The following is a 12,488-nucleotide window of genomic DNA, read 5'->3' as shown; positions in this document are numbered from 1 at the left end:
GGAACTCGAGAATCAGCTTTCAGTGTGCATCTCACTGCTCTTAGCTGGACTTCTTCCAGTTGCTGTGGTCAGGAGGGAAAACGAATCACTCCCGGGTTCTCAGGGTATTCCCGTGGACCACCACCTAGAAAACTCCGTTTACTTAGTCAACCAGTCTGCTTTGAAATTCTCCTGTGTACATCACCCATTTGTGTTTAAACATTAAAATTTTTTAGAATAAGATTTCTGTTACTCCAGCAAATTTATAGAGTATATAAGGTAGTTACTGCAGAACCATGTAATTATCATAAAATTTACCTAACAAAATTCCTCGGTAGCCTTTTTATAAGCCTCTCTTTGGACTAAACTGCGAGGGCGCTCACACGCGCGCACACACACACAAACACGCACGCACACGCGCGCACTCGGGTGGGGGAAGTGGGTCATGAAGAAGTGACTCAAGTTTACCGAGGGAAGAATAGATGGAAATTTATTTAGAAAATGAATGCCCATGTTTGCAATAAAACCCCAAAACATCAAACGTAGGATGGCCGTAATATTCTGATGACCAAGGAGCATGCATGCACACAATTTGCTGGATTACTGCAGTTTCAGAGTCCTGAAACCTGGCATGGTGAGATCTAGTACGTTACCCACTCCAAAAACGCATGTACATCGTGTCCTTATAGAAGCTTTAGGAAGATTTATAGGCTAGATCTTTTTGTTTTTCTACCTTCCTTTGGAAAATATTTAGATCTCAGTTTTTCCTAGTAAAATGTTTCCAAATTCATTTGCTCAGTATTTATTTGAAATAATAACTAACTCAAAACAACTATCAGTTGTTTGATTGTAAGCACATCATACATATTTTATTGGCTCAAGAATAAAGTTAAAACAAGATATCCTCTGTAAAGCAAATATATTTATTATGCACTTTCATATACATAGGGATTTTTGCTTAATATAATACAAGGAATAAAATAAACTTTTACAATGTGAAGTTCAATGTACATTTTAGGCTATTTACATACCCCAAACAAATGGAAAAATAAAAAGAAAGCATTTGTTTGCAACTACATTTGCTGAGACGTGTAAATGGAGGACATTAAGCCAAACAAACACTTGCATAGCTAGACAATATTGAGAAAAGTACTCCTGTTTTTTAAGTATTGAACTGTTTTTGATGACGATTCCAGTAGGGGTGGGGGTGAGGGTGAGGGTGAGGGTGAGGGGCAAACACATAGCCGTACTTTGCAGGACGCACCGAGTTCTGGCCAGTTTTTCTTCCAGAACCTTTCCTACCAGCACTCAGATTTTTATGTTTCATTACTATATGTTTTATCACTTCCCTTATTATCAGCTCATCCTTTAGGGATGGACACAGGTGGATTCTAAGTGTCGTAAGCACATGTCCTCACAGGTGTAGTGTGTCAGGTGATTTATAAAATTTAAATTTTCATTCTTAAAATAGCTATTTAGGAGTTTTCTATTTGGGGGATGATTTTTACTGTCCTTAATGGAGCAAAAGCCACTTTCAGTCATATTAAATCCCCCACAGAAAGAAACTGGCAAAGCAGGCATCCCAGCACCTTGTCGCCCCTAGCCCAACTAAAAGGCATTTTTGTCCTATTCCGAAACATAATGTAATATAAAAACATCCAGAGGAGTACTTACTTTTGAAAATCGTATTTTTTTCAAACAGGTTCTCTTCCTACCAACTGTTTCAAGTGGCTATGAAAACATTTAGCTCTTTGAAAAACATAAATCCCTTATGTAATGAGTCATATCTTTGCCCTTTGGCCACAAGGTGCATTTTTGTAAAAAAAAACAATAAAATTAAATAAATACAATTCCAATAATTCAAGGTTAATAGAAAAACTGGCAGCTTTTAGGCTTCTCTTTCTAAAAAAAAAAAAAAAAAAAATACACCTAATAAGAAATTAGAGCTTCATCTTCTACAGTATTATAAATGTACTGTACTTGAGATATGTGTGACTGGTTCTAACAATAGCATGTGTTCATATTTATTAATAGAATCATAAACACTTTTAAGGCTGCTTTGCAAGAGTCCTATTAAGTGTATTTAATAAATGTCCCATAGGGACAAAAATTCAATACTTGAAACATTCACATTCGAGTTATCAATATTGCCATGTCACCTTATTATCAATTGAACTTATCTCCTATTCCTGATAATGACTTATTGATGACATAAACAAAATGAGTTTTGCTGACTTTAAAAAACAAAAGCAAAAATAAAAGCTTTACACATAGATTCAAGAGAAACACTTATCACGTTTCTGTGAACAATGCATCACATGGGTCCTTCATATATGATGATGACATTACTGACCTCTGTTACTAAGACATTTTCTAAGATTCTTTTCCAGTGGTAGCAGTGGTTTTGTGCTGAATCTCCAAAGTCTCTTTCCTCATTCCTCTTCCTTATCAATAATACATGGAAAGGATAAAATTTCTGGGTTTTGTAAGATTCTTGGGTCTTATGCAAAGATTAAAGCACAACCTTGGCTTTTAAATACATTGTAACCTTTCCAGACATACACACACACCCCTAAACTGTCCTCAGTGGGTTAGAGACCACTGGGAGGCCAAGGCCGTGGGTCACACGCTCATCTGAGACAGTCAACTGTTTTCCGTGGTCACAGACTTCACCTTTAACCCTGGCATCCAGTCATCCTGCAAGCAATTGTCCAAAGAAGAAAACAAGAAAGAGTATATGGACAAAAATTGCTGTTTATCCAATACCAGTGAAAAGCACACGTGTGCTATGACTGACAGGTTAGTGGCGTCATCTGAGGACAGCACATATTAACATTCAGCAAGAGTATGCGTCCAACTAGCCACTAAAACTGACCCAGTTGATTCTGAGTGGGGGCCATATTCATCGTGCAGTGATTAACAAGACAAACTGTGAGAAAGAAGCTGGCACTGAACTGACACTGGTAAGTCATATTTTATTTAACTGGACGGAAGAGATAAGGGTTGTCAGTGAACTGTTCAGGGATCAAAAATCTACCCTCAGGTAGACAGGTGTATCTCCCTCTGCACACACACGCCGCTGAGGCATGGCTTTGTCCCTGAGAATTTTCATGCCTCAGGAATGACAGTCTGTCTTATGGAGTGACAAGTGAGTGGAAGGTGAAATTGCACCCAGTGAATGAAACAGAACTTTGTTCTGCCTGGTTTTTTTTTTTTTTTTTTTTTTGACAGCTTTAGTTAGAGATCAGGATTCTACTGGGAAATGCCAGGTTAAACTACTTAGAGCAGCTCCCCGAAATACTAGAAATATTATTTTTTAAATCTGCCATTAAATCATGTTTTCACCTCAATGTGGCCATTAAATAGGAACTCATTTTTAACCAGTGCTGAAGATGTAGTGAATATGAATAGTTGCGTGATTTACTTTTATTGAGCGACATTTTTAAAGATACAAGAAACAAGCCATACACTACAGCAATGCAAATGTGACCGAAACAGTAGGCTTACGTTTCCTTTGCCACAAAAAGAAAAAAATAAATACAAAGAACACTGCCTTTTTATATATATTTGATCATGGCACATGCACATTTATCAAATCTTAACTTAAAATACTCAAAAATTTTTTCAGCTTTTATCAAGGAACTGCAGTATATATCTGCATTTAAAAAAAAAAGTGCTTATTCTTGTGTAGTGAATACAAAGCACACAAAATGAAAAAGTTTTAAGCACACAGGGTTACATTGAGAAGGCAGCCTTACTATTTAGGCACGTTACAGTAATTAAGGTAACTGTACTGCAGATATCACATTCTTCATTTTTTTCAGCAATCAACAGGCATTTTATGTTTTCATCCAGTAGCTGAAGAATCACTCCAATCACAAGTCTTCTGTTTCACAGAATAGGAAACTAATGCAAAAGTTAAAAAAAGTATTAATTTCTACATTATACTTATATTAGAATTTTAAGATCCTAAGAATACATATATTTACTATGTAAAGCTCAAAGTATACTCATCTATTAGAGATTCATTATTTAATCATTTTTAAAGATTCCATAAAATGTTCATCTTAATTTATGTATTCTGCTGTTAATATACAGATTTACACTTTGCCTTTACAAAAAATAACAGGAGTGTCAGAGGGTTGCACCATTAGAACTGAGTATTTTAAAAATAAAATCACATCGGAGAGTGAATTAATTTATACAAACTATTTTTGAATGAGATTTGACCAGTTGTCCCTAGATTCACACTGAAGGGTGTTTATTATTAGAAGGTATAAAAATTTATTTATGACAGTGTTTCACCTAAAATATCCCAAAAATATATCTCCAAAGACAGACAAAGATTTGGGTTTGCTACAAGGAAAGAGTACAATTTTGTTAAGAGGATAAAATAATTAAGCAAAACGGGATAAATATACTTGTAAAAGTTAGAGCAGATTCCTAATGAAGTCTTTGATATATCTCCAGTATAAGAAATGTGCTTCTAAAAAAGTATTCATAATATAAAATTATGTATTTATTTACCATTAACTTCACTTATATAATTAATAAAGCATCCATTGAGGCAGAAAGAAGAAAAAATGTTTTTATTTAATAAATATGACTTTGAGGTTTAAACATTTAATCTTATGTCTAAATATAGTGAGCCCTAAAAACTCTCTGGCCGACATATCAATTTATCATCTTTTCAACACCTATTCTCGGCCTGTGCAGTCTTTGCTTAGAAGTCTTAAGAGATCTTTCATAGTACAAATTACCTTTTGCTGATTAAATCTTTGACTTCTTTCAGGGTGAAAAGGAAATTAACATTTATTAACTATTGACTAAGCACTAAGAAGTGAGTATTACAGAAATAGCCCCTCCCTCTGTTACCATCAAAGAACTTTTAAGAGGGAAATTGACTGTATAGGAAGGAATTTTTAATCTGAGATCCATAAATAGTACATTCATTCATTCATTCATTCATTCACTCACCCACTCATTCAATACATTTTTGCCGAGAAACTACTATAGGTCCCAGCAGTAGTTTCCTAAGGATATGGAATATAGATAGCAGTGAACAAAACAAAAAACCCTATTCTCACAAAGCTTACATCTAAGTAGGGAAGAGACAAATAATAAACATAGTAATAAATAAAACATGTAAACTATGTTAAATAATAAGTACTTTGGATAACAAAAAGGACGGGACAGGGTGCGGGAGGTGGGAGAATTCAAATTCCAGTGAGTGATAAGGGAAGGAGGTGTCGCGGAGAAGACAGCACTTACTCGTGATTAGGAGAGGGGACTGGCCATGGGGATGTTAGGGAAAAGCGCATCTTAAGTAGCGGGAACTAGACTTTTGACATTTCATTGTGTTGATGAACTGTTACCTTTCAGAGCGGTGTTTCCTTTTTATAGTTGAAGCTGGGGTCAGAACCCTCGATCTGAAGCTTCAGGGCTTGTTTAAGGCTTAATTCCGTCTCTGAGGAAGGGTACCCTTCCAGCACTTCTTGATGCCCCCGATCTTGTATTGTCCGCGGGACGGACACCCTACCGAGAAAAACCTGGTTGCTTTGAAGATGGTAATTTGGGTTTGTCATTATCCCGTTTCTCTTCTTCTGTTCCCCACTTTGCTGGTGAATAAGAAACTGCTGCTGAGATCGACCGATTTCTTGCTGAGCTGAAGGTACCATGATCTTGCACTGAGGTTCTGCGGGTGTCTGCTTAGGCGCTGCGCTAGGGCCCGACTTGGCTGCAGGCCCTCTGGTGTCAAACTGGGTCATTTCGTATTCTAAAACCTTTGGCTGTGAAGAGTTATTTTGTTTAGCTTTTTTCCCAGCTGACCCAGGTTTGCTGGCATTTTCTGATTTCCCCCCTTTATTTGCTTTCGTCGACTTCAAACTGGGCTTCACTTGACTCCACTCAAATTCACTGCTTGGTGAATTATGGCTCTGTCCCAAGGACTGCGTTGTGGAGGACGGGGACACGATGGACTGCCGACTCCTACTGCGTGGCAGAGAGTGCTGCTGAATTTGTTCCGTAAATGACAAGTTATGAAAGCTGTCAATTGGCACTGTTTGAGCCGTCGCTGTAGATGAAGTAGTTCTCAAAGATGAATTTTTTGAGCTTTTCAGGGAATTATTTGACAGCGATGACTTCTGACGATCCACTGTAGAATCGGGAGATTCTGAAGGAGAGCTGAATGCGTGAGCTGGCCCGTTGGGTAAACCCCGCAGCGAAGGCTGCACGTCGCCTCCGCCAGTACTGCCAGAGCTGTTCGACTTAATTGTTAACGACTGCATTTTTGAAGACACCGATTGTAGAGGTTTTTGCTCCATTGTGTGAACGGGAGATGGGGAACAGCCATTCAAACTAGATGCACCATATTTTTCTAATAATTTAATTATCTGGGAGTGTCCATTTTTGGCTGCAACACGCATAGCAGTGCGTCCAAATTGATCCGCGTGGTTTGGATCAGCACCGTGCTCTAGTAAAACCTGCACGACCTCAATGTGCCCTTCCTGGGCTGCGATGCAGAGCGCAGTTGCACCTTGATTGCAAGTGTGGTCGACGACGGCACCGTGCTCAATCAGAAGCTGCACCACTTTTACGTGGCCTTGCCAGGCCGCAGACTGCAGAGCGGACCGCTTTTCATTGTCCGCGGCGTTAATGTCTGCGTGGTAGGTGATAAGAACCTGGACCATCTCCAGATGGCCTTGCCAGCAGGAAACATGAAGCGCCGTCCTTCCTTCTGCATCACTCGCTTCTACATTTGCACCATTTTCTAAGAAATACTCAGCCATCGCAAGCTGGTTTTCTAAGGCCAAAATATAAAGGGTAGGCCTGCCATCAGCATCTTTGTGGTTAACATCGGCTCCGTGGCTAAAGAGCAATTCAACGATGTCCCTGTGCCCTTCTAGTGCGGCGACCCGCAGTGCGTTTCTCCCGTCATAGCCTCTCTGATCAACGTTGGATTTATTTTCCAATAATATTTGAACACAATCGTAATGACCTTCTTGCGAAGCTAATATGAAAGGTATCCGTCCGTCATTATCGATCTCGTTTGTTCTAGCACCTTGTTCAATAAGGGCTTCACATATTAATCTGTGACCCTCGAAAGCTGCCATGTGCAAAGGTGTCCACCCAGCATCGTCTCTGTGGTTTTCGTCTAACCCTCTGTCCAGGAGAGTCCGTACCACCTCGACACTGCCCTGGGCGGAGGCTATGCTGAGGACGGTCCTGCCTTCACTGTCGATGCTGTCCACGGCTGCGCCCCAGAACAGAAGCGTGTTCACGACGGAAGCGTGGCCCATGGAAGCCGCTGCCAGGAGGGGTGTCCGACCATTGTTGTCCGTGTGGTCCACGTCTGCTCCCCCCTCCAGAAGCAAGTCAACCACATCGACGTGTCCTTCGTAGGCAGCTACCAGCAGCGGAGTCATGCCGTCTTTGTCACAATGGTCTACTTCAGCACCCCGGTCAATTAAAAGGCTAACGACCGACGCGTGTCCTTTACTTGCGGGCACGCAAAGCGCAGCTACCGAGAGCGCGGTCCTGCCGTCGACGTCCTCGTGGTTCACTTCGGCCCCGTGGTCCAGCAGGTGTTCCACGATCTCTCTGTGGCCCATGTATGCCGCCGCTATCAGCGCCGTTCTCCCTTCGTTATCGGCTTTGTTGACCTCAGCACCGTGCTGCAGCAGGTTCAGTACGATGTCCTCATGTCCTCCCCATGCTGCTGCTCTCAAGGCCGTGCGGCTGTCGGCATCCGCACAGTCCACTTTCACGCCGGCGTAAAGCAGTGCAGACACCACCTCTGTATGACCGCCCCAGGCTGCGGACCTCAGTGCCGTCCAGCCATCCTGGTCGGTGTGATTGACGTTGGCTCCACACCCAATCAAACAGTTGACCACCTTGGTATGTCCTTGTCTAGCAGCTAGGGTAAGTGGCGTGTGTCCGTGAGCATCTTCTATCTCTAAATCGGCTCCCCTAGACACCAGTAAGTTCACCACGTCAAGATTGCCGCTGTACGCAGCGTTGGCCAGCAACGTTCGCCCATTGGAATCGCACTGATTGACTGAAGCTCCGTTATCTAATAAGGTCCGAATGGAATCCTCTCTCTCTAAGGCCTGACGGACTATGCACGAGGTGCGATCGTCCTCACTGCTGACGTGAGCTCCAGCTTTAACCAGCAGCTGTAGCACTTCTTGTTCCTTGGGAATTAAGGTCGACAGGGAGTCTCTGACAGGTGTGCCATTCCATATCATCCACAGGGCTAATTCAGCTGTCTCCAACTGTAAGTTTGAATTAATTAAGTGCAGTGCGAATTCTTGGGCTTCCAATGGTGTTAAATTCTTGGCTTGACACGTATAACTCATAGCCAACATTCTGTGTCCTTCTGCTGCGTTACATAAATACTTCTGAGTGCAGTGTTTCACATCCAGAAGCCACTCTGCAAAACTATAGTGAAATAGTATTTTAGTATTTCCTAGTCCATCAACAAGAAGTTTGGAGAGGACGTCTAACTTGCGTTGGAAGTCTTCCAAGGTTAGGGACATATTTTTGGTCCATACTGCATGATACAATTCCGTCACAGTCAAAGGTCGGCAAGCTGCGAGAATCACATTCAGAATAGGCTGAACCTTCGCGAACTGTTTTCTTACAAAAAGTCTCTGACACAGCCAGAGATATAGACCATTTAGAGTTCCTGGGATGTCACGGATCTCTCTTAACATAATAAAATTTTCTACGACTCCATCTAGAACTCGTTCTAGATAAAGAAAGCATCCGCTGCTTTTAATGTGCAGCTGATTTAGCATTTCTGCAGTTTCCTTTGTGAGGTGCTGCCGCAAAGCTTCTTCTTGATCCAGACGATGCAGGATGTACTGCTGAACGTCCTTGACGATGTATGCCTTCCGAAGGTCGTCTAAACTTATTTTTCGGAAACCTAGAAAAGAGACAAAAAGTTGGTATCATCAGTTGAAAATGATTATAGAAGTTACCATATACTCAAGGAAAATGTCTTCTAAATATAATATACTAATAAGCAAAAAAAAAAACAAAAACCCAACAATAAATCAACAAATACTAATTAATTAATATTTATTAGTATATATAAATCAGTTTTCATTTTGTAAAACCACATTGATGGCAGATAAACGATTTCATTTTCTGATCTACAAATAGAACTCTTTATTCTTTTGGTGGCTCTGTGCTCCTCTCAATGTGAATAAGCATTAGAGAGTCTTCCATACATATCCATAAAAGCATGTTAAGATTTTTTTGAACTCTCAAATGATCAGGAAAGAGAGTTGCAGGAGACATAACTAATAAGGTTTTTTTTTTTTTACAAGCTGATCTTTTTTTATAGATTTCCATCCACATAACTAAATGTACACTAGCTTTAATTAAGGGACTGAATATTCCTATCAATTAGAATATCACCTGTCATTGCTTTTAAATATCATTATTTTATGTGTTATCAAATTAAAATAATTAAATGTCAGACTGTCAAAAAATAGCAACTTAGTCAAATTATGCTAACAAACCAGCACTGAGAAAATAAAGCAACTTAGTAAATTTCAAACCAACATAAAAACATTCTAGTTACAGCTATGTGAAAGTCACTTTTAAGTTCTTTAAAAGGAACTGTAATTTCATTTTCAGAAGGGAGATGATATCCTGAATTACAGACACAAATTTATTAGACAAGTGTGTATTCATCTTACAGAAGAAAAAACTGCTGAGTGAATGGACTCCCTTTAGAGATATAAATCTAGAAACTTAGCAACAATTCGTGATGGTCAATTAATGCTGAGCAAAATACTCTTTTATGCAACTTAATAAAACAAATATATATATTTTATATATATATACATATATATATAATTTACTATACGTCAGGTACTGTGAGAGGACATGAGACTTTTATGATGAGAAATCAGCGAGAAATTTTGACCATTGGATAATGTGACCAGATTTGCATCTTGAAAGACTATGCTAACATCACTAAAGAGGAAGAGCTGGAGTGAGTCAAAACAGGCAACTTTTTAAAGAGGCTGTGAACAAGACTAGATAAGAATCACTCAGGGCCCGAACAACAGCCAGCAGCAAAGACAAAAGTAAAATATGAATTTAGGACTTATTAGTAAGAGCTAGATCGCACGGAGATCAGCAAGCACGGAGAGAGAGAGAGAAGAAGAGATGAAATTGACACGAATTCCTAGCTTGATGGAACAGGATGGAAAAAGAGATCACTGAAGGATAAGCAACAGGTTTGGAGAGAAAGCTGATGAATTCAGTTTTGTAATACTAAGCTTGACGTACTTACATGAAATGGATAAATTTACTGGAAACACAATCTACCAAGAATGACACATGAAGAGATAACAAATTTGCATAGCTCTAAATCTATAAAAATGGAATCTTAATGGCATAGATTCATACAATTGATAATTAATCATACATATAACAATTTATTTCCAACAGAATTAATTTAAAAACATAAATTTTAATTATGAAAAAGGACACTCTTGATCTAAGGAAATTTTAAAACTTTCCTTAGAAATTTATAACAGTCTGCATTTACAAATGACATGAGGTAACTTGCCTCCAAATCTTTTTCTGTGTTCATTTGCTCTCGGCTTTTTAAATGGATCAAAACAATTTAAGTTGGAAAACACCTGGCAATTTTGCTAATAAAAAAAACCTTTTTAAAAATAATATCTTACATTATACTATACAGTATTTTAAAGTTTCCAGAGTGATCTTGTAGATATTGATTATTGATTTACATGAAAGATCATATTACCTGTTATGAATAAACATCTACACTTAACAAAAACATCACAATTGAAACTTGAGATACTTAGAACAGAGTCTAGGTTAAACCTCCACAGTAAGGTTCAGTTCCTGAGAATAAAATAAAAGAGATCAACAAGTTTTGAGAGTCAACTAGTTTTACATGTACAGTTTTAAAGCAGCACTCCAAGTACTCATCACACCTGACTTCTGTTTTTGGGCAAGCCTGTGAGAGAAGTGTCCTTGCTTTAAAGATGAAGAAGCTAAAGCTTGGAAAAGGGCCAGTTAACGGCCGGAAGTAGCGCCACTGGTGCATCACAGATCCAGGATTCTGGCTGTTTTGACTCTGAAGCTTGCTCTTTTCGTTAAGATGGGAAAGGGCATAGAAAGTTGTGAAAGAAAAAGCAAGTGCCTGGTAGGGGAGTGAAAGCTAGAGACAAAAGACCTATTCTGAAAGAAAGCGGAGCAAATTTCCTAAAGTATAGATATAAAGTGTCTGCAGTTAAAAGAATAAAGCTCTCCCCAATTTGAATATATTTAGTAATATGGATTTACGTAGATTCGATTATTGTATTTATTGTTAATGATAGTTATCTGTTCATTAATACAGAACTCATATGTTAATCAACAATTTGAATATCTTGAGTTAAATTTACTGAAAATAACTTTTTACACTGCAACCTCTGACCGTTACACATGTAATTCCCTTATGAGCATGCACAATTTAGTACACTGCTGTCAAAACACTTGAAAAATTTTCATAAGGCTGAAAACTGCTCAAAAATTTTAGGGGAATAAAAACATGATTCACTGAAATCATGTCAGACTGCTTCTCTATTTAGCACTTTTGTATTCTTAAGCATTTCTCAGGATCTGAGACTACTCAGTGCTGGGGACAGCGGAGAGACGGAACGGTAGAGCCTGTGTCGACATTTGACTGGTGCTCACTGTAACTTTATCACCCTAAAGAACCTGCGGGGATGGGGAACAGAATAATAAAACCTAAAAGCACAAGAATAAGAAAGTTAAGAATTCTGGTGTATGGATATATTAATACACTGTGCATCCATTAAAATAGTTATCAAAGACAGTATAGGAACACTGAGAGGCTTATAAACATTAAATTTAAAAGGAGGCATTCAAATTGATATAAAGTATCAGCTCAACTAGGTATGATAAGTTACAAATTTAACCCAAAATGTTCAAAAGTGGTTAATTATGGCTTTATCTCTGAATGACGTACAGTTTGAGTATGCTGTCATTTAAAACATTATCTCTATGGAGCATGTGTTTATAATCAGATAAATATGTACAAAAATCTTCAGATATCCTTGAAATTTAATTTTTTTTATACACAAAATGTTTTCAAATGGGCAGCTATTTCTTTCAGTGCCATAACAAGCACCAAGAGCTGCTGGCCTGTAATAGCACCTTCACACTCAATCACAATGCTGTTTCAGCAACAAAGGGGTTGCTACTAAAATAATCTGAAGCTGTTAGTCAAAATGCTACTGGTCAGTATAGTTATATACAGGAGGAAAGAGGGATTTTCATTCCAAAGGTTAAACGCTCAGATGTGAGTAGGTAAAACTGATTCAGACATAGTAAAAATGTTAATGTCACTGCCCTGTGGTCACGCACCTGCCAATTTTTATTTTGAACGCATTCGTGTCCTCAATCCAAAACCCATATATTTCAATATAAAACATCAGTAAAAAAGCAGGAAGAAA

General features: G+C 38.8%; 1 protein-coding gene across 3 annotated transcripts in view; it reads right to left on the bottom strand.

Annotated features, from left to right (window-relative positions):
* Positions 1–888: 888 nt before the first annotated feature.
* The window catches only part of ANKRD50 (ankyrin repeat domain 50), a 32,406-nt gene continuing 20,806 nt past the window's right edge, over positions 889–12,488 (bottom strand). For all 3 annotated transcript variants that reach the window (XM_023520817.1, XM_011375890.2, XM_023520816.1), the window contains exons 4-5: positions 5,355–8,905; positions 889–3,885 (exon numbers count right to left, since the gene is read on the bottom strand). In XM_023520817.1, coding sequence (XP_023376585.1) covers positions 5,358–8,905 — 3,548 coding nt within the window. In that variant the 3' untranslated portion in view covers positions 889–3,885; positions 5,355–5,357. The remainder of the gene's footprint in view (positions 3,886–5,354; positions 8,906–12,488) is intronic.

The sequence above is a fragment of the Pteropus vampyrus genome, unplaced genomic scaffold (assembly GCF_000151845.1).
Source record: "Pteropus vampyrus isolate Shadow unplaced genomic scaffold, Pvam_2.0 Scaffold278, whole genome shotgun sequence".
NCBI lineage: Eukaryota > Metazoa > Chordata > Mammalia > Chiroptera > Pteropodidae > Pteropus > Pteropus vampyrus.
This window is presented reverse-complemented; position numbering and strand designations above follow the sequence as displayed.